This window comes from Cricetulus griseus, chromosome 2 (assembly GCF_003668045.3).
Source record: "Cricetulus griseus strain 17A/GY chromosome 2, alternate assembly CriGri-PICRH-1.0, whole genome shotgun sequence".
NCBI classification, from domain to species: Eukaryota; Metazoa; Chordata; class Mammalia; order Rodentia; family Cricetidae; genus Cricetulus; species Cricetulus griseus.
Window position 1 is genome coordinate 223,767,712 of NC_048595.1, and position 18,561 is coordinate 223,786,272.

The 18,561-nt window shown below is 45.0% G+C and overlaps 1 protein-coding gene across 2 annotated transcripts in view; it reads right to left on the minus strand.

Annotated features, from left to right (window-relative positions):
- Lama3 (laminin subunit alpha 3) overlaps positions 1-18,561 on the minus strand; it is a 241,351-nt gene that overhangs the window by 13,700 nt on the left and 209,090 nt on the right. For both annotated transcript variants that reach the window (XM_035440276.1, XM_027404340.2), the window contains 5 exons: positions 17,245-17,384; positions 16,118-16,249; positions 14,947-15,100; positions 5,526-5,695; positions 1,508-1,691 (listed from right to left, as the gene is read on the minus strand). In XM_035440276.1, the coding sequence (XP_035296167.1) occupies positions 1,508-1,691; positions 5,526-5,695; positions 14,947-15,100; positions 16,118-16,249; positions 17,245-17,384 (780 nt within the window). The remainder of the gene's footprint in view (positions 1-1,507; positions 1,692-5,525; positions 5,696-14,946; positions 15,101-16,117; positions 16,250-17,244; positions 17,385-18,561) is intronic.

Sequence of the window (18,561 nt, forward strand, 5' to 3'; positions counted from 1 at the left end):
TCTGTGCCTTACCAATTTAAGATGCTTCAAAAGCTTCAAGGACACTTGTAATGGATTCCAAAGCCCCAGCAGGATGTAGTGACACACACCTGTTACTTTCAGCCTCTTGGACTGATGCAGGAGGATCACAAGTTTTAGGTCAGTCTGGGTTACCTAGTAAGTTTCAGGACAGTGGGCTATATGGTGAGATCCTATCTCATGAATAAATAAAAATAGCCAGGCATGGAGGCACAGCTTGGTGACCCCAGATATCTGGAGGCATAAGCAACTGAGACCCTATAGCTTAATGATAGAGGGCTTACCTATGTTTATGAAGCCCAAGATTCAATGTTTAGCATAAATGCATACATACATATAGACAGCATTATCCTAAATCCTTAGTTTGACCTTCAAAGCTTAAGTTATCAGATCTCTGCCCACCCCATGCCTCCAGTCCTGCCCCTCATAATGCTGTGGTCTGTTCACTGAGTTAACCCCAGCTCCTGTCCCATGACTTCATATGGTGGTTGCCCCCCTTCCAGGGGCCTTTTTCTGAATACTTTAACTAAAATAATACCCCACTCTGACTTCCCTGTGGTCTAACCAGTCTAACATTTTTCCCCAAAACAAGTATTTGACATTACAGTCAGGATGTTTGTTTCTGTGCCCCATGAGAGCAGCCCCTTGAATACTGTTGAATATTAATGAGTAGAACTCATCAGGTCACTTAGGCTTTCTGATTAACAGTTCCATCATTACAAAAACATGGCTTCCGTTTAACTTTATAGTGCATGTTTTTAACTCAGGCTAGAGTTGGGATGCAAGGGATGCTTTCTGCTTGTGCTATGAGAAAGAATACCAGGTACAGAAAGAGAGGAGCTTGGAGGCCCAAGAACAGGTCCTGAGAAGTGGTCCAGTATACAGGGATGGGAAATAAGCTGGGGAGCCATGCAACCCAGGTAGTTGGGGGAAGGAACCACAGAAGTTATGGTTTAAGTCTACCTTGACATTCAGGCTGCCATCCACATGTGGTAGACGTGTGTATGACAGTCTTTGTGCTAGGATGCTGGACATCCAATGCTCTACTCACACAGACTCTCCCTGTACATATGCCAGGGCTTCTGGAAATAATTCTGGATTCTTCATTTTGGCTACTGCGACAGTAAATTCTCCACCAGCTGGAAGTACAGACTGGGGATCCCTTATCTGAAATACTTGGGACCATACGTGTTATAATCTGTTCTCTGCTTTTGGAATGTTCATATATACACATAATGAGATATCTTAGGATGGGATCAAGTCTAGACACAAAATTCACTTATGTTCAACATATAAATGTATATATTATATAAACAGAAAGAAATTAAATATATTTAGAATTTTGACTATAATCCCTTACAAGACGCTAGGCATGAAATTTTCTATTTGAGGTACTGTCTTTGCTGAAAATATTTGGGACATGGGACCATTTTGGGTTTTGGATTATTTCAAGATGCTCAACCCATTTTCACACAGTCCCAGCTCTCACCGTGTGCCACTTCCCGTCATGGTATCTCTCCTTGCTTCTGAGCCTCAGTTTCTTCCCTTCAGCCCCCAAAGCAAAGACGATGAGTCCTTCTGAGAGATAAAGAGCCATGAAGAAGTTCTTGGTTCCCGTGTAAAATACCAGCCCTTTGGAGGATGTTGTCTGTATGTCCACAGAAAATTGTGACCTGTTGATAAAGAGAGGGGACAAGAGCTTGGCATGCTGGCCTATAATCCCAGTTCTCAGGAGCAGGGGCAGGAGGATTACAAATCTGAAGTCAACCTAGGCTGCCTAGACATTTTCAGAAATACAGCAGTAAGATATTTTCATAAATAAATAAACAAATCAACAACAAAGAAAGAAAGAAATGTGCAACAGAGGGAAACAGGTGCCCTCAGCTCCCTGCACCACAGGAGAGGAGTAGGGGTGGGCTCACTCTCCAAAGACACAGAGACTTCCAGAAGCCAAGCAATACTAACTGTTAGGAGTTTTGTGGTACAGTTTCCTGACTGTGTTGGGGAATCGCACACATTTCCTACAGCAGGCTTAGCTAGTGGTATAAGTCCTAGCATGTGACAAGAAGGAACATGCTGGAAATTTAAAAATCAACGTTAAAATTATGGTAAAATTCACATGACCTAAAATTTTCCATCTTCACCATTTTTGAGTGCCCAGTTCATTAGGGTTGAGCCAATTTATAATGTTGTACAAAGCCATCTACATAGCTCCTCTTTGTGTGAAACACAAACTCTACCCTTTAACCAACAGCTCTATTCTTCATTTGCTTAGAGTCTGGCTACCACTCTTCTACTTCTGTCTCAAGAGACCTGACTGCTCTTGGTACCTCAAGCAAGTGGAACTACACACTATGTCTTTTTGTGCCTGGCCTAGCTCCCTCACTAATACAAACTGTTCAAACCCAATGAATATGCTTTTTATTTGTGTCTGTTTCTGGGGAGGGAGATGGCAGGAGGACAGGGGCAGGTTAAACAATGAGGATAGACAAGGGCATCAGATAAGCACTTTCTTTGGGACATATTTAACATAAAGAACGGGATTATGGATTCACCTTCTCCTACTCTCCCCACTTCTCTGACCCCAGACCTCAACTGTCCTGGAAGAGGAATTATAAAATGTTATGTAGCCAAGAATTGAGAGCTAGTATTAATGTACATGATGGCTTCACATCATTTCCAAATCAAGCCAAGCAAACTATTTTATATAATTCCTACCCATCTGTCCCCCAATCAGGGAACGCCCCAGCAAACATTTCCTGAGGGTTCAATGTGTAGAAGGCACTGTGCTGGGCCCATATATCTATGGTTCATGGGACCACCAACAAGTTCATTTCGATACAGCACAAAAATGCAGTAGAGATGCAGGCGCCAATGAGATGTAGGTACCCACTCCCTGGGGTTTGTGTCTACTACCCGCTACCTGACGGAAACCGGGTTTATCTTGCTATTGTAGCTATATGGGCTGGTTCTACTACACAGTACACATTTAGCAAATAGTGACTAAATGAGTGAGGGAGGAGATGAATAATTCAGAAGTAGAATCTGGGTGTGGAAGACAACATTATACTGTTAATTCCTTGCTTTTCAACATTGTGCATCTGAGATGCGCATTTGTTCATCAGATGAACAGGTTTCCTAGAGGGTAACATTCTTCAGGATGAACAAGAACCCGTATTTGTTAAATGAAATTGCCCAGATGGCCCATAGCTCCATGTTTCTCCTGACGTGTCTGCTCGCCGGTGCCAACTTAGGAGAATACTGGAGGCACTCCAGAGTACACAGTACTTTGCATACGTGGGCTCAGTGATCGGACTTGACATTTGCTTTCCAGAACTATTTCTTAAGGCAGTCTTCTTGCAGAAAAGACTAACTAACATTTCAAAAAGGCAGAAGTACATTCCTATCCCAGCATATGGCAGAGCAGCTAGGAGTCCTCATTGCCAGAAGAAGCGGGGAAGATCAAGAGTGCACTTACATAGCCATTGCAGGGTTAAAGTGGTGGCACCAGCTTTGTGTGACAGTGTAAACACTGCTAGGATGCAAAGCAAAATGAGGGCAAAGCTCACACCAGAGCTGGCAACTTCCCTAAGACATGACTGCTAAAACATCTGGGACTGGAATAGCTTACTTTGCATATACTACTGTGACGTTAACCTTGACTCTCAGCTTGACAGGTTTTGGAGACACACCTGTAGCGTGCCAGAGAGGTTTAGCTGACTGAATTTCGGCAGCACCACTCCATGGGCTGGGGTCCATGACTAAATGACAAGAAGAAAGCCAGCTGTGCATCAGCCATCTATCTCTCTGCTGACTGTGGGTATGATGTGACCTCATAGTCCTGCTGCTTTCTCTGCCACAATGGACTGTACCCTCCCTCAAACCATGAGCCAAATGACCTTTTGTTCCTAAGTTGTTTTTCTCATAGATATGAGAAAAATAACCAATATTGTAATGATCGATCTTCTGCCCCCTACCCCCACCCCCCCCCTGCTTCACCTTTCAGAATGTTATCTGGATGAGAAAGCATCAGGGTTGACGGTGAGCAGGTCACCGCGCTGAATGTATGAAGGGAGAAATGCTGGGGCAGGAGCTGCAATGGGGAGCTGCGGGGGGGGGCAGCTGCAGGGGGAGCAGTGGGGGCTGCAGTGGGGGAGCTGCTGAGGGGAGCAGGGGGTTGAGAGCTGGTGGGGGAGCTGCAGGGGGAGAAGCTAGGAAGAACTGGGGGAAAGCTGGGACAGCCAGGGCAGCATCTGCTGATGCCATTTCTTTAAGATAAGTGATTGTTGTCATTAAGGTCAGCTTGGCCAAGAGAGCAGGGTTAGACAATGGGGCCTCCCTTCCTGCTCTGGTCTTCTACAAGCTGAATTTTGGCAAATGAGAGGTTCTGAGACTCTTCCTAGGGGTCACTGCTTGCTCAGGATTTTCCTTTGGATCATTCTGTCATATATGTGAGTCATCCTGTGACTGAGTAGACTTCCAAGGGACAGTCTCCTTTCAAGCTACTAACCTGTCCCCATTGTCAGGAAATCAGTAATTAGCCCCTTTTAACCAATGAGAAAGTGGAGAGACGTGTAACCCTTAGGTAAAATGTCAGGCAAGCTCAGAAGGAAAATGTAGACTTACAAGAGTCACATTGTGTATGAAGGCCACAAAGACATACACATGTCAAGGCTTGCTACAGGGCCCAGGCTCCCAGCACCCGAAGCCCACTCCATTCTCCATTGTGGCCCTATCCCAGTCTCAGGCTCTTGACCTCCTGTCCCCTCCCCACCGCCTTTCACTTCCCATACTAAAGCCCTGTCTCTCCAGACCCACACAGGCATCCATGTTGCCAAGAAGCCAAACTGGCATATGACAGCCAGTGTGTAGCTAAGCACAGGCTGAGAGTGAAGAGTTCAAGCCAGGTCTTTCTGACCCCTGGGCCCTTGTGCTGCTGTTTAAAACTTGAGTCTGGGGAAATGCCTGGCACCTTTTCCCTGTGTTTCCTCCCAGATACCTGTAAAGGACGAACCTTGCTTTCCTCCTTCCCACATCACTAGCGTTTTCACTCAGCCCCTCCTCCCTGACAACTGTTAGCATAAAATGTCTAAAAGCATTCTCTGGGAATGTTCTATCTGGCACAAGGCTACCTAAGAGAATGATTTCCCTTTCAATACAGAGCACAAGAGAAGAACAGTGCTTAATCACACAAATAACAACTGGCTTGTGGGGTGGGAGAGCAGCCTTATTTTTAGAACACTGTCAAGTCCCAGGCAGAGCTAAGCTGATGTCTGGGCCCTGAGCAGTAGCAGCAGTCACTTTTCCATTCCAGCTATAGAGGAGGGGGAGGACACAAGGCCCTACACCCCCTGTCATATGCAGGCTACTGTCTCCCAAAAACCGACAACATCTCCTTTCTGAGCATGGAGTCCTGGGGATGAGACTTCTCTGGGAGAGACTGGCACTGAATGGAACAAGAAAATATGGTTTTTTTGAAGAGAAAGAAAAAGAAAAGGAGAAAATACCTTGGTTTCAGCAGTTCCCGAGGAAGCTTGAATAGCAAGTGGCTGGTGGGAGTGTCCCCAAACTGGAGGGCTCTGTGAGTGGCCTGGGTGTTGCGGGGTGGCACACAGGACTTCCTATCTTGCCAAGCAGCCATGATGCTTGGGGAGGCCTGAGGTGCATCCTGCAACAGCTGTGAGGGAGAAGAGAGAACATGAGGACCCGATGGGGAGCAGCAGCTGGGGGCAGCATGCTTGCCTGGCTAGGTGTTCACTCTGGAATCCAAGTGATAAAATCAGCAGAGAAATGGAAGGCTCAGCAAACAGCTCCAATAGGACTCTCTACCCACAGAGTCCTTCCAGTGCCACTTATGTGGAGACAAGGGGGAAGGTGAAAACTTATTCTTGACTGTGGCTTAGGGGCCTTTTACCTTCAGGAAATTATGAAAGAGTTGAAAGGCGTGGCTTTGGAGAATGCAAACACCCCTTTTCTCTTACTTCCCTTTTGGGCACATTACTCCTGCCCTGTATAAGTCTATCCTCTCTAGGGGAAACAGCTGCATCTGGAACCTGCAGGAATCCTGCCCTCCTCCCCAGCATGGACCTTCAGAAAAACCAGTGCTCTCAGCAGGCACCCAGCATGAGGTGGCTACAGCTGGAGTAGGACACATGGCCAAAATCCTGCCACCTCCCTTCCAGGCAATTCCCTTGGGCTTTTTAAAGCAGGGTACATTAAAGACTGAGAGAAGGGACAGAAGGGCAAAGGTCCTGGGCCTGTCCTCACTACTGTCACCATTGACCAGGGCATAAAAATGTGTCCTGTGTTCAACAGCATTTGAGCATTAATTGTGGAGAAAACTTGAGTCTCCATATTGCCCTCTTCCCTCACATCAGAGTCCAGATTCTGGGGTCCAAGTCTGGACCACAGGACTCAGAGCTCAGTGGGGATATCCACCTTGCTAGGGGTTGGTTCAGGGATGAACACATGACCCTTGCTCCTGGACATTGAATCCTGGGGGAAGCTGTTGGAAAGGGATGCTGATAAATGATCTGTTGTAGCAGAGAGAAACCCAGGCAGAATCCGCTGTTTCCTGCTGGACATTGTTCAGCAAGCAAGTGCTTTTCAGAACCGGCCAAGATGAGAGAGAGAGAGAGAGAGAGAGAGAGAGAGAGAGAGAGAGAGAGAGAGAGAGAGAGAGAGACCTGAGTTCAAGCTTCGTGTCTCACCTACCACTGAACTGCTCCTTAGGTGGGATCCTAGCTTCATTTTAGTTGCTGTGAGAAAATACGCAGACAACAGCAACTTAGAAGAGAAGGGGACATCGAAGCAGGCAACTGAAGCAGCTAATCAGATCACATCCGTTGGCAGACAGGAGAAATGCATGCAAGCATGTTTACTGCCCAGCTGGCTTTCTCCACTCGAGCACAGTCCATGCTCCCAAACCAGGCAATGGTGCTCCAGCTTTCAGGCTGGTTCTCCCTCTCTGATTAAGTCAGTCAAGACCACACCCACAAACACCTGCTAAGTCAACCTGATCTGTGCAATCCCTCATTGAGACTTCCTGCTCAGGTGACTCTAAGTTAGATCAAGTTGACAAACAAGCTATCACAAACTGTTGTCCTTGTGAAAGCCATTTTGCAAGGAATGTTCAGAAGCCAGCAGTAAAGAACGTCCCCTGAAGCTGCCTTTGCAATCAGGTGTTCCTCTCCAACCCCATCCCAGACAGCTATGACGCCCAGAATGCACACTTGGTATCAGCTGTCTTATATCATGCCAGGCCTTGGCATAGGCCTCCAAGTTCTAGTTACTCAAGAGGCTGAGACTGGAGGACAGAAAGATCAAAGGCAGTCTAGGCAACTAAATTAGAAAGTAAACGAAAGTAAAGAGAGGATTAGGGTTGTATTCCAGAGATGGGATGCTTGTCTAGCAGTACACACACACACACACACACACACACACACACACACACACACACACCACGCCACACATACATTCACACGGATAAATACACCACATTTCTCACAACACACCCCACACACATCCCATCTACACCACACACATAGTCAACACCAAACCACACATACATATCCCCCCACACCACACACAATCCCCATACATACACATAAACCATACATACACACACGAATTACATACACATACCACACCACACAATCCCCCACCCTATATACACATACACACCACATACACCACACAAATACACATACACATACCACATACATACACAGTGCCTACCCCCTCATACACAGACACATCCCTCAAACACCACATAACAGACCATGAACACCACGCACCATACCACACACACATCCCCCACACACCACAGATATACACCACACCACACACACACACACACACACACACAGATTCAGGGCTGCAGAGAGGGACAGACTACTAACTAAAAACAACCCAAGCTTACACGTTGTTGGGGATGTTCAATCATACGCATCAGAAATCTAAGTGAACTGCTCCAATTCAGAGCTATGCTGGTTCCTCCTGAGAATAGAACCCAGCCTGAGGCGTGCCTCAGATCATTCCAGCAGGCCTTACTGCCCCTTAGAAAGGCTTCCTTGTCTATCAGAAATAATGGTAACATCAAAACGAGACAGTTTAAATAAACACCCTCTGACACTGTTAACTCCTCTGCTATCTTGACAGCAGCAGCATCCGTGAGGGAACCCAGGCTCGGCACTGTGGCCTCCATGAACCTGCCCCTCTGCTTCTCCCACGCATCACTTTTGTGTTCCACAGCTGCTCTCTGTGATGGACTTTGTTTCTTTTGTCACATCTGATACCTCTGCCTGAGAGTTAGCCTTGCTCTTTGCCTGGATGGCTGTAGTAGTTTGACTCCTTGTGATTATAATTTTCCCACGGCATATTATCATAAAGGTTGCTGCTAGCTTAACATATTTTAATCTTCCAAGCAGCTTAAAGAACCTTCTTTTAACAGCTCTACACCAACAGCTGAAAATGTCCTAGTTACTTATGTCACAAGCCTGACATTGTGGGTTGTACCTCCCCACACACAGCCTCCTTTCTCTACTAAATTTCCCAGAGCTCATCAGCCTTTTCAAGCTAGTAGAGGATTGAAGAGCACATTCAATGAGGTGACACTATGCTTAACGTGAATTGTGGGTCCATCATTTACTGACCAGGTATTTTTAGAAAAGCTTAAAAAAAAAAAAAAACAACAACCAAAACAAAACAAAAGCCTCTGCCCTCTGTCCTCCGGCTGCTGCCAGAGCCTGAGGTGAGTCTGGGCTCTGCTCTGACCCCAACCTCCCCCATCAGCCCCTGCTTGCTTCTGCCTGAGCTCCCCCCTTCGGACAAGAGTGGACCTGCCCAGACAGAAGGCCCACCCTGAGTCTGGGCACACCTCACCCTTGTCCGCTCACCGCCCTCTCCCCCCCAAGCTGCCGCCTGAGCTTGAGCCCTCTGCCTGCTGCCTGAGAGAGGGAGAGACCCCACCTGCACCCACTGGAAGAAGGGATGGGAAGATGACAGAATAAGAACACACTCAACAACAGAAAGACCAATATGACACCACCAGAATCTAGGGACTCCACACCAGCAAGACCTGAAAAGCCCAACACAGAGGGTGAAGAAGAGATGGACCTTAAAAATTATCTTATGAAAATGATAGAGACCATTAAAGAAGAAACAAGAAAATCCCTTAAAGAAATAGAAGAAAAAACAAGAAAAATTACATGAAATGGAGGAAAACTCCTACAGCTGATAAACACCTTCAGCAAAGAGGCAGGATACAAGATTAACCCAAAAAAATCAGTAGCCACAGTATATACAGAAGATAAATGGGCTGAGAAAGAAATCAGAGAAACATCACCCTTCACAATATCCACAAACAACATAAAATACCTTGGGGTAACACTAACCAAAAAACCAGAAAGACCTGTATATTAAGAACATTGAGTCTTTAAAGAAAGAAATAAAAAATATACCAGAAAATGGAAAGATCTCATGTGCTCTTGGATAGGTAGGATCAACATAGTAAAAATGGCAATCTTGCCAAAAGCAATCTACAGATTCAATGCAATTCCCATTAAAATCCCATCACAATTCTTCACAGACCTTGAAAGAACAGTACTCAACTTCATATGAAAACAAACAACAACAACAAAAAAAACACAACCCAGGATAGCCAAAACAACTCTGTACAATAAAGAAACTTCCAGAGGCATCACCATCCCTGACTTCAAGCTCAATTAGGGAGCCATAGTCCTAAAAACAGCTTGGTATTGGCACAAAAATAGACAGGTTGACCAATTGAATTGAATTGAAAACCCTGATATTAACCCACACACCTATGAACACCTGATTTTTGACAAAGAAGTTATATTTATACAATGGAAAAAAGAAAGCATCTTCAACAAATGGTGCTGGCATAACAAATTTGGACATGTAGAAGATTGCAGGTTGATCCATATTTATCACCATGTACTAAACTTAAGTCCAAATGGATCAAAGACCTCAACATAAATTAAGCCACACTGAACCTCCTAGAAGAGAAGGTAGGTGGCACCCTTGAACAAATTGGTACAGGAGACTGCTTTCTGAACATAACACCAGTGGCTCAAACATTGAGATCAACAATTAACAAATGGGACCTCCTGAAACTGAGAAGGTTCTGTAAAGCAAAGGACACAGTGAGCAAGACAAAACGCCAGCCCACAGAATAGGAAAAGATATTCACCAACCCCACATCTGACAGAGGGCTGATCACCAAAATATACAATGAACTCAAGAAGCAACCCACCAAAACACCAAACAATGCAATTAAAAGATGGAGTGCAGAACTAAATAGAGAATTCTTGATAGAGGAATCCAAAATGGCTGAAAGACACTTGAGAAAGTGTACAACATCCTTAGCCATCAGGGAAATGCAACTCAAAACCACTCTGAGATACTATCTTACTCCTGTCAAAATGGCTAAAATCAATAACACCAATGACAGTCTATGCTGGAGAGGATGTGAGAAAGAGGAACTCTCCTCCATTGCTGGTGGGAGTGCCAACTTGTACAACCACTTTGGAAATCAGTATGGTGGTTTCTCAGGAAAATGGGAATCAGTCTACCTCAAGATCCAGCAATCCCTCTCTTGGTCGTATACCCAAAGAATGCACACTCATACAATAAGGACATATGTTCAACTATGTTCATAGCAGCATTATTTGTAATAGCCAGAACCTGGAAACAACCTAGATGCCCCTCAACTGAAGAATGAATAGAGAAAATGTGGTATATTTACACAATGGAGTACTACTCAGCAGAAAAACCAATGGAATCTTGAAATTTGCAGGCAAATGGATGGAACTAGAAGAAACCATCCTCAGTGAGGTAACCCAATCACCAAAAGGTAAACATGGTATGCACTCACTCATTTTTGAGTTTTAGACATAGAGCAAAGGAGCACTAGTCTATAATCCACACTGCCAGAGGAGCTAGGAAACAAGGAGGACCCCCAAGAGAAGATTGTATAGTCCCTCGAAAAGGGGATGGGGACAAGAATCCCTGACCAAATTGGAGCCCGGGGGCAGGGAGAGGAAGGAGAGTCTTCATTCAATTTCTGTTAGAAGTAGAAACAGACACCCACAGCTAAGCACTGAACCATACTACGGGAATTCAGTTGTGGAGAGGGAGGAGGGTTGAGCAAAGGAGCCAAGATGGGGATGGAGAGACCTGAAGAATCAGTGGACCTGACCTACTGATAGAATGGAGAACCTAGTCATAAAGCTGGGGAAACAGCATTGGACCAAACCAAGCCCTCTGAATGTGGGTACCAGCTAGGATTCCAAGACAGACTATGGGTCCTCTAACAGCGGAGCCAGTCTTTATCCCTAGAGCACAAATGGTCTTTGGGAGCCCATTCCCTATGGAAAGACACTATTGCAGCCCAGATACAGCAAGGAGGGCCTAGGCCCTCCCCCAAACAATATGACAGACTTTGAAGGTCCTTGGTGGAGGACCTCACAATCCCTGGGGAGGAGTCAGGGGTGGGTTGGGTGGAGAACATGGGAGGATGGGAGGTTGAGGGAATGGGGGGGTGGATATATAAATATGAGTAATTAAAAATAATTAAAAAACAAAACAAACACAACTCCATTAATCTGAAACTTAACATCGGGACCTATCCAGTTTTCACTTCCTTTCTGAGGAGTGTGGTGTGAGCAGATCACCATAAACCTTGTATTCTCTCCACTGCCAAGCTATTCACAGCAGAAATAACATAGTTCATCTAATCTAATCTGGAGCTTGTGCAGAAGAGGAAAAAGTTAGATAATGCATTCATTCACCAATGTCTCTCAGAACAATGTCCCCTCCCTTACTCCCAACCTGCATAGGCCCCCTAGGATACACCAACAGTTTCCTTCCAATTCTCCCTGTCTGCATGACCTGAAAGCACCTATCCTTCAAAATGCCAGACTCCTCTCCAACGCTTGTTCTCCATCTCTCTATTTAGCATTACCAGGTAGGCTACACTGCAGACTGGACACCCCAGGATTCCCCTGTCTCTCCCTGTTCTCCCCAATCCAATGATTGTCTGAGTTATTTTTCTACCTTCTGATTAATAGCAGAGTCCATTTCCTCCTCACCAGCTCCACTCCACCCTACCGACTTAGTCCCAGCTCAGAAGAAATGAAATGCATGACTTCATTTCTGAAGGGGCGATTGTAAACGCAGTCTTCACATCACAGTAAGACAACAAGCCCTGAGCATCCGTGAAGTGAACATCCTCTAAACAGTACAGAACACTGGCTATTCAGTACTGTCTGTTAATAATTACAGAGCAGCTGGGTGAGGAGCAAATGTCGATGTTAACTAACACTGGGGCTGGGCTGGAGCAGCATGTTCTGCTTGGTCAAAAACTAGTGCTTCTGGAGACTGAAGCAGGGCCTCAGGCATGGTAGGCAAATACTCAGGTACTGAGTTCTCCCTGCAGCCCAGCAGCTTGCTCTTAGAGGGCACAGCCTTCTACTCTTAGGATAAATTGCTCATCGGTCCAGACCCGAGCCTCCTTCTCTGAAAGATGCATCTAGCGATGTAAGAAAATTCACCCAAGGCTCAGTACAATGGCTGGATCAAGGCTGCTCATCCTTCTTATTGTCATACCAGATAGGGGGAGGTCACCCTGTTGGCCAAGCTCATAATAAGGGATTACCTAACTCCTATGCTTGTGTTTAATTCATGACACTCCTCCATGACAGCAAAATGACTTCCTTTTGGTCTCTGTGAGGCACGTGAGAATCACCTGGAGGGCCAGGCAAACTACAGCTACCTGGGCCTCTTCAGATGCCTCTTATCTGACTGGTCATTGAGCATCGTGATTTTAAAAGTCCTTGTCTGTTTAAAATATGCAGCCTGAGCCACCTTGTCTTTGACAAAGTTTGGATGAATGTGCATGCCTTGTCATGGAGGTTGCTCCAGGGGCAGAGAGGACATTTGTGGGCACAAATGTAAGAAGGGGCAATGCCCCTTTAGTCTTGAGAAAGTCTCCAGACCTGCTATCAATACATGAAATGTATAAAAGCAAGGTATCAGCCACAGAAATTCTAACACCCTAATTAAGATCTGTTAGCAGCTAGGTAGGTAGTTTTAGCTAAGGGCAATAATCTTGGCTTAAGCAGGGGTTGAGGAGCAAGATGTTACACTTTTAAATACCAATAAGGCTCCTTTTGGGGCTTTTGTTTATTTCAGATAAGACCTTTGTGATCATGGTAGTTTAAAAGAAAATAGCCCCCAAAGGGAGTGGAGCCATTGTGGGGCCATATTAGGAGATGTGGCCTTGTGGAGTAGGTGTGGTCTTGTTGGAGGAAGTGTGCTACTGTGGAGGTAGGCTTTGATGTCTCATAATGCTTAAGATATCACCCAGTGTCTCAGTGTCCCGTTGCCTGCAAGATGTAGGAGTCTCAGCTACTTCTCCAGTACCATGTCTGCCTGCATGCCTCCATGTCCCAACATGATGATAATGGACTGAACCTCAGAACTGTAAGTAGCCATCACAATTAAGTGTTTTCACTCATGAGTTGCCGTGGTCATGGTATCTCTTTACAGTGACAGAAACCCTAACTAAGACAGTGATGGTTATCTTTATGTGTCAATTTGACACAAGCCCCTGTCACAGGGGAAAGGTCTTAATGAAGGATTGTCTAAAGTGGGCAAAACTATGGGGGATTATCTTCAGTTAATTGATATAGGAAGATCCAGACTACTGTGAGTAACCCCATTTCCTAGGCAGAGTCCTAACTTGTATATGAGTGGAGAAATCCAGCTGACCACAAGCAAGCAATTGATCAAGCATGCATTCATTTCCCTCAGCTCTTGACTGTGGAGGTGATGTGACTGGTTGTTTCAAGTTCTGGCCTCGACTTCGCAACAATGATGGGACTGTGACCTGGAATTGTAAGCTGAAATACATCCCTTTCTCCCACGAGTGGCTTTTTATCAAGGTATTTTACCACATCAATAGAAATGAAACTAGGTCATCCCTGCAAACTGCAAGGACATGGTTTAATATGGCCAAGACTGCATTGCCTCTCTTCTAAGTGACCCAGAGTCAACATTGCTCAGGATGGTCTCACTATAACACAAATTCCGCTGCAGAGGGTGTTTCTGTTCTACCACTTCTGGACAAACGATATATGAAGTCCAACTGAGCATGCTCAAGACTGTACCTTCCATAATGTAATGGGAATGTTTTCCATATGAACGCACATCAGTTTACCCAGTGAAAGCCCCATAACTTCTTGGCTTGAAGAGAAGCACTGTTGGAGAATGAGTCTCAGTATTCTTATTAGACATAGTGGCAAGCCTTCCTTTCATCTTTTGTCCCCACTTTGGACTTACTGGTGTTGCTCTCACTGAGCAAGTTCATTTCTGAGACTGCAAAAACTGCCAACTTTTTATTCAAGATACAAAATAAATGTTGAAGAGAAATCACTTTGTCATATTCTTAGTGTATGTGTGTATACATGTTTGTGTATGCATGACCATGTGTGAGCATGCCGAAGTTGGAGACCAGAGTCAGATGCCTTCCCCTATTGCCCTCACCTTAGTTTTTGAGACAAGCTTTCTCACTGAATCTGGAGCTCCCAATCCAGCTAGACTGGTTGGTCAGTTAATTCCAAGGGCCTTTACCTCCTTCGGCCTGGATTACAGATGCATGTTACCACACACTGCTTTTTACAAGGGTGCTAGGAACCCGAATTCAGATCTGCGCGTTTGTGCATGACTCTACAACCCTGCTGACTAAGCCAACTCCCCAGTCCTGGCTTTGTCATTTTGGTGCCTGTCCACTACTGGTGATCCTTTGGTGCCACCGGAGACTGGGTGATGACCTACCCGTTCCCATCATCTATCCCTAGTCAGGGTCAGGAGAAGTAAAACCCAAGGTAAGGCTTTGACACTTACCTGATTGACATCGAAAGTCCTGGCCTTGTTAAATCTCTTGGGACCTTTAAACAACATGAGAAAGGGTGGCCTGTTTAAACTGCAGCCTCCCAGAAATGCATCCTTCTTGGTAGATTTACTGGCTAAATCAAGGACTTCAGGACTCTGCGACAACCTGGAGTGAGGGCAAAATGAAAGCTATGACCAAACTCTTGCCTATGGAAGGAGACCCACCCGTAGGCAGAGAGAGCTTGTGGCAAAGGACATTCTTACTGTCATGAACTTTCACCTGTGCAAGTCACATGTGCAAGATAGAAGGGCTCCAGAAGCCCCCGTGGACTTGAAGTATGGCAGGGCTGGAATACTAGTTTATTCTTTGAAATGGGTATTGTCAGGGGAAGTGATGGATATGGGACAGCATAGAAATCTTGGTGAACATCAGTATGCCACAGAAGTGGGTTTATGGGAAGATGTGTGTGACTGTGCTTGCTTAGCTGTGTGTTGTCTTATAATGGAAGAGGGTGTTGTTACACATCTCCCTTGTTCTTCATTCCTCCCACACCCTGCTCCTGCCACTGGACTACATGCTCAAGAGAGCTGCTTTATCAACTACGAACAGGCATGAGAACTGGGGGCCTCACCTTGGCCCCGAAGGTTCATGCCCCCTGGATGGTAGGAGTGTGATGGTGCCATTTTGGCAGGCGGAGGTTCCCAGCCACATCCAGGACTTCCCTCTGCTATAGGGAGGCACTGAAGCTCTTATCTAAAGTGTTCTGAGTTAGACGTAGCATTTAAAGCTGGTAGGAGTGGAACCCGGAGCTCTACTCTTCTGAAAGCTATGCTCAGCACTGTGGGATTGGGTCTTCCAGGTACTGCACAGATCCTCAAAATCCCTTTACCCTAAAAGCCACGGAGAGCTGATCCAATCCAGCTGTACAGTCTTCATTAAAATGGAACCAAACAGTGTGGATATTTTTCCAAGGGCCATGATCTGAAAATTAATTTTCATTAGATCTTTTCTGAGATCTGAGCTGCTAGGAGCTTTTGCTTGTTGGTTTTTAAATGAATCTTGGAAATATGTGGGATGAGAGCCTTTGGAAACACTGAGAAACCTAATTCAGTGACTGGGTAAGTGTGACACTGTTCAGGTGGGTGGGCTCTTATTGATAACCACAGAAAAAAGATCCCCCACCTTTGGACAAAAACGTTGCTGATACAACCCTCGAAATAACCGCCTCCCAGACGGAGGGACTGCTGGGCATTGGAGAATCCAGGGAGCCTTTGATTTCTTCTCTGAACCTGGTCATCAATGAGGAGTCGGAGGCTGAAAAAGGGAAGAAGCAAGACAACGGTGAGACAAACAAAACAAACAAACAAAACAAAACAAAAAAACAAAACAGCAACAAAAACCCCAGAACACTGTGGGAATGATTTACTGTCTGACATAGACTCAAATCTATCACCCAGCAGTACTAGTCAAATCAGAAATACTTTGTAAAGTGCAATGTATTTTCCCACATAGTGCTTCAGTTAAATAATATATACGTACTGAAAGCATACATCATAGACATCTGCTCAAGCAATATTTATTTTAGTGTGTGTGTGTGTGTGTGTGTGTGTGTGTGTGTGTGTGTGTGTGTGTGCCTTGCCTGAATGTATGTCCGTGCACCACATATGTGCCTAGGGTCTGAGGAGTCAGAAGCAGGAATTGGATTGCCTGAAATTGGAGTTAAGAATGGTTGTGAGCGTCATGTAGATGCTAGGACCTGAACCTGGGTCCTCTGAAAGAGAAGCCAGTGCTCTTAACCACTGAACCATCTCTCTAGCCCCTCAATGATTTCTTTGCAACATGAATATATCCGTGTAGTGTGCATTCATAGAAAGATACTAACTGGCCGGTATCCCAGAATCCCCTCTTTGTGTTCATTGTAGTTCCCAGCTTCCCTCCCTCTCCAGGAATAACCACCACCCTGAATTCTGATACAACTGATTTGTCCCCCACTTTTTGTTTTTTAAACTCATGGACACAAAATCATAGGGAGCGCTCTTAGGTGTGTCTTCTCTTCACATTTTTGGAGGCTCATCCACACCATCGTATTTATACAGGTTTATGATGGGCCTCCCGCATTTAGGGTGGTTAGTCTGTCTTCAATTTTTATCTATCCGACCACTGACTTTACGTTTCAATCAGGACAGGGGCATAGAACTAGGAAAGTGCTAACACATAGACAGCATGCATCAGCCCCAGAAGAGATACCCTGGAAAGCTATGCTGGAGAACTCTGTTAACTAGACCCTGGCAACCGAAGCCGCCACTCACCCTGAGGTGTCGCTTATCACAGACACGTGATGCAGTAAGCCATCCATGTAGGTCTGTGGAGACTTGAAAATCGGGCTGCTGCTGTCCCTGCTGCTTAACACAATGTGACCATCTTCCAGGGTGACCTGCAGGCTACTTGTCTGAAACCATCCCAGAATACACCAGCAACAGTTAATGTGTATTTAGAGATGACAAACACATGATCAAAAATAGGAGTAAAGCAGTCAGGGCATTTTGACCCATATGTTTGGACTTCGACACTTGAAAAAAGATAAGTTTTAAATAGTTTGTCTCCTTGTTTGTGAATATAAAATGTTATGCAGATTACTTCAACGTTGATGAATTTGTCAGTCTTCTTCTAGATCTACTTTCATTAGGCCCATTTAATTTTTAATCAGAACAGTTAAATCTTATCTAATTTCCCCCTATTTTTCTCTTATTTTGATGAAGTTATTTCTATCAAAATCCATTCACTTCTGCATAAATTTTATAGCCATGAGTTGATTCATCATCATTCACATTTTTCCTGTGGAAGATCACAACAATGACTCCTCTATGATTTCATAAATGTCTTATGTTTTGGCCATTACTTCTAGGGAGCCCATGTCAAGCTGTGCTCATCCAAACACTGGCAAGATGATCAACTTTCTGTTAATAAGTAACTTAAAACCTACCATTAGTGCAGCTGTCATTTCAGTTTCATTCAGTTTTCTCTATCAAATCTAATATCTGAAGTTTTCCTTAAGGTGTGTGTTCTCTGTAAGTTTTTCTTCTACAGCAATTTGTCCAGTGCACACTCACAGTCAGTGATGGCTTTAGTTGCTCTTGAAGTACTTGTTAACAATGGAGTCAATTGTGTTTTTTAAATAACCCTTTTGAACTTGAAAGCAATGCCTCTAAGACATTTCTAGAATTCCTCTACTGCACAGGGTTGTTCTGACTTGTTGTTAATCCTTCCATCTGCTTTCAACCATTTTTCTGAGTGTGTACTAACTGAGTGTGTACTAACTGTACTTACATGTGACTGAGGGAACAAGGATTAGTAACTAGAAAGTGCTAGGTCAGGACTGGGGTATGGCTCAGTCAGGAAAATGCTTGCCACACTAGAATGAAGATCTAAGTTCAGTTCCCAGAACTCACATAGAAAAAAACTGGGTGCAGTGGAGTATGCTCACAATCCCAAGGCTGGGGAGGTGGATACAGGATGATCTCCAGGGCTTGCTGGCTTGCTAGCTTAGACTATTTGGTGAGAGACCTTGTCTCAAGCAAGGTGATGGCTCCTGAGGAATAATACCCCAAATTGTCCTTTAGCACACA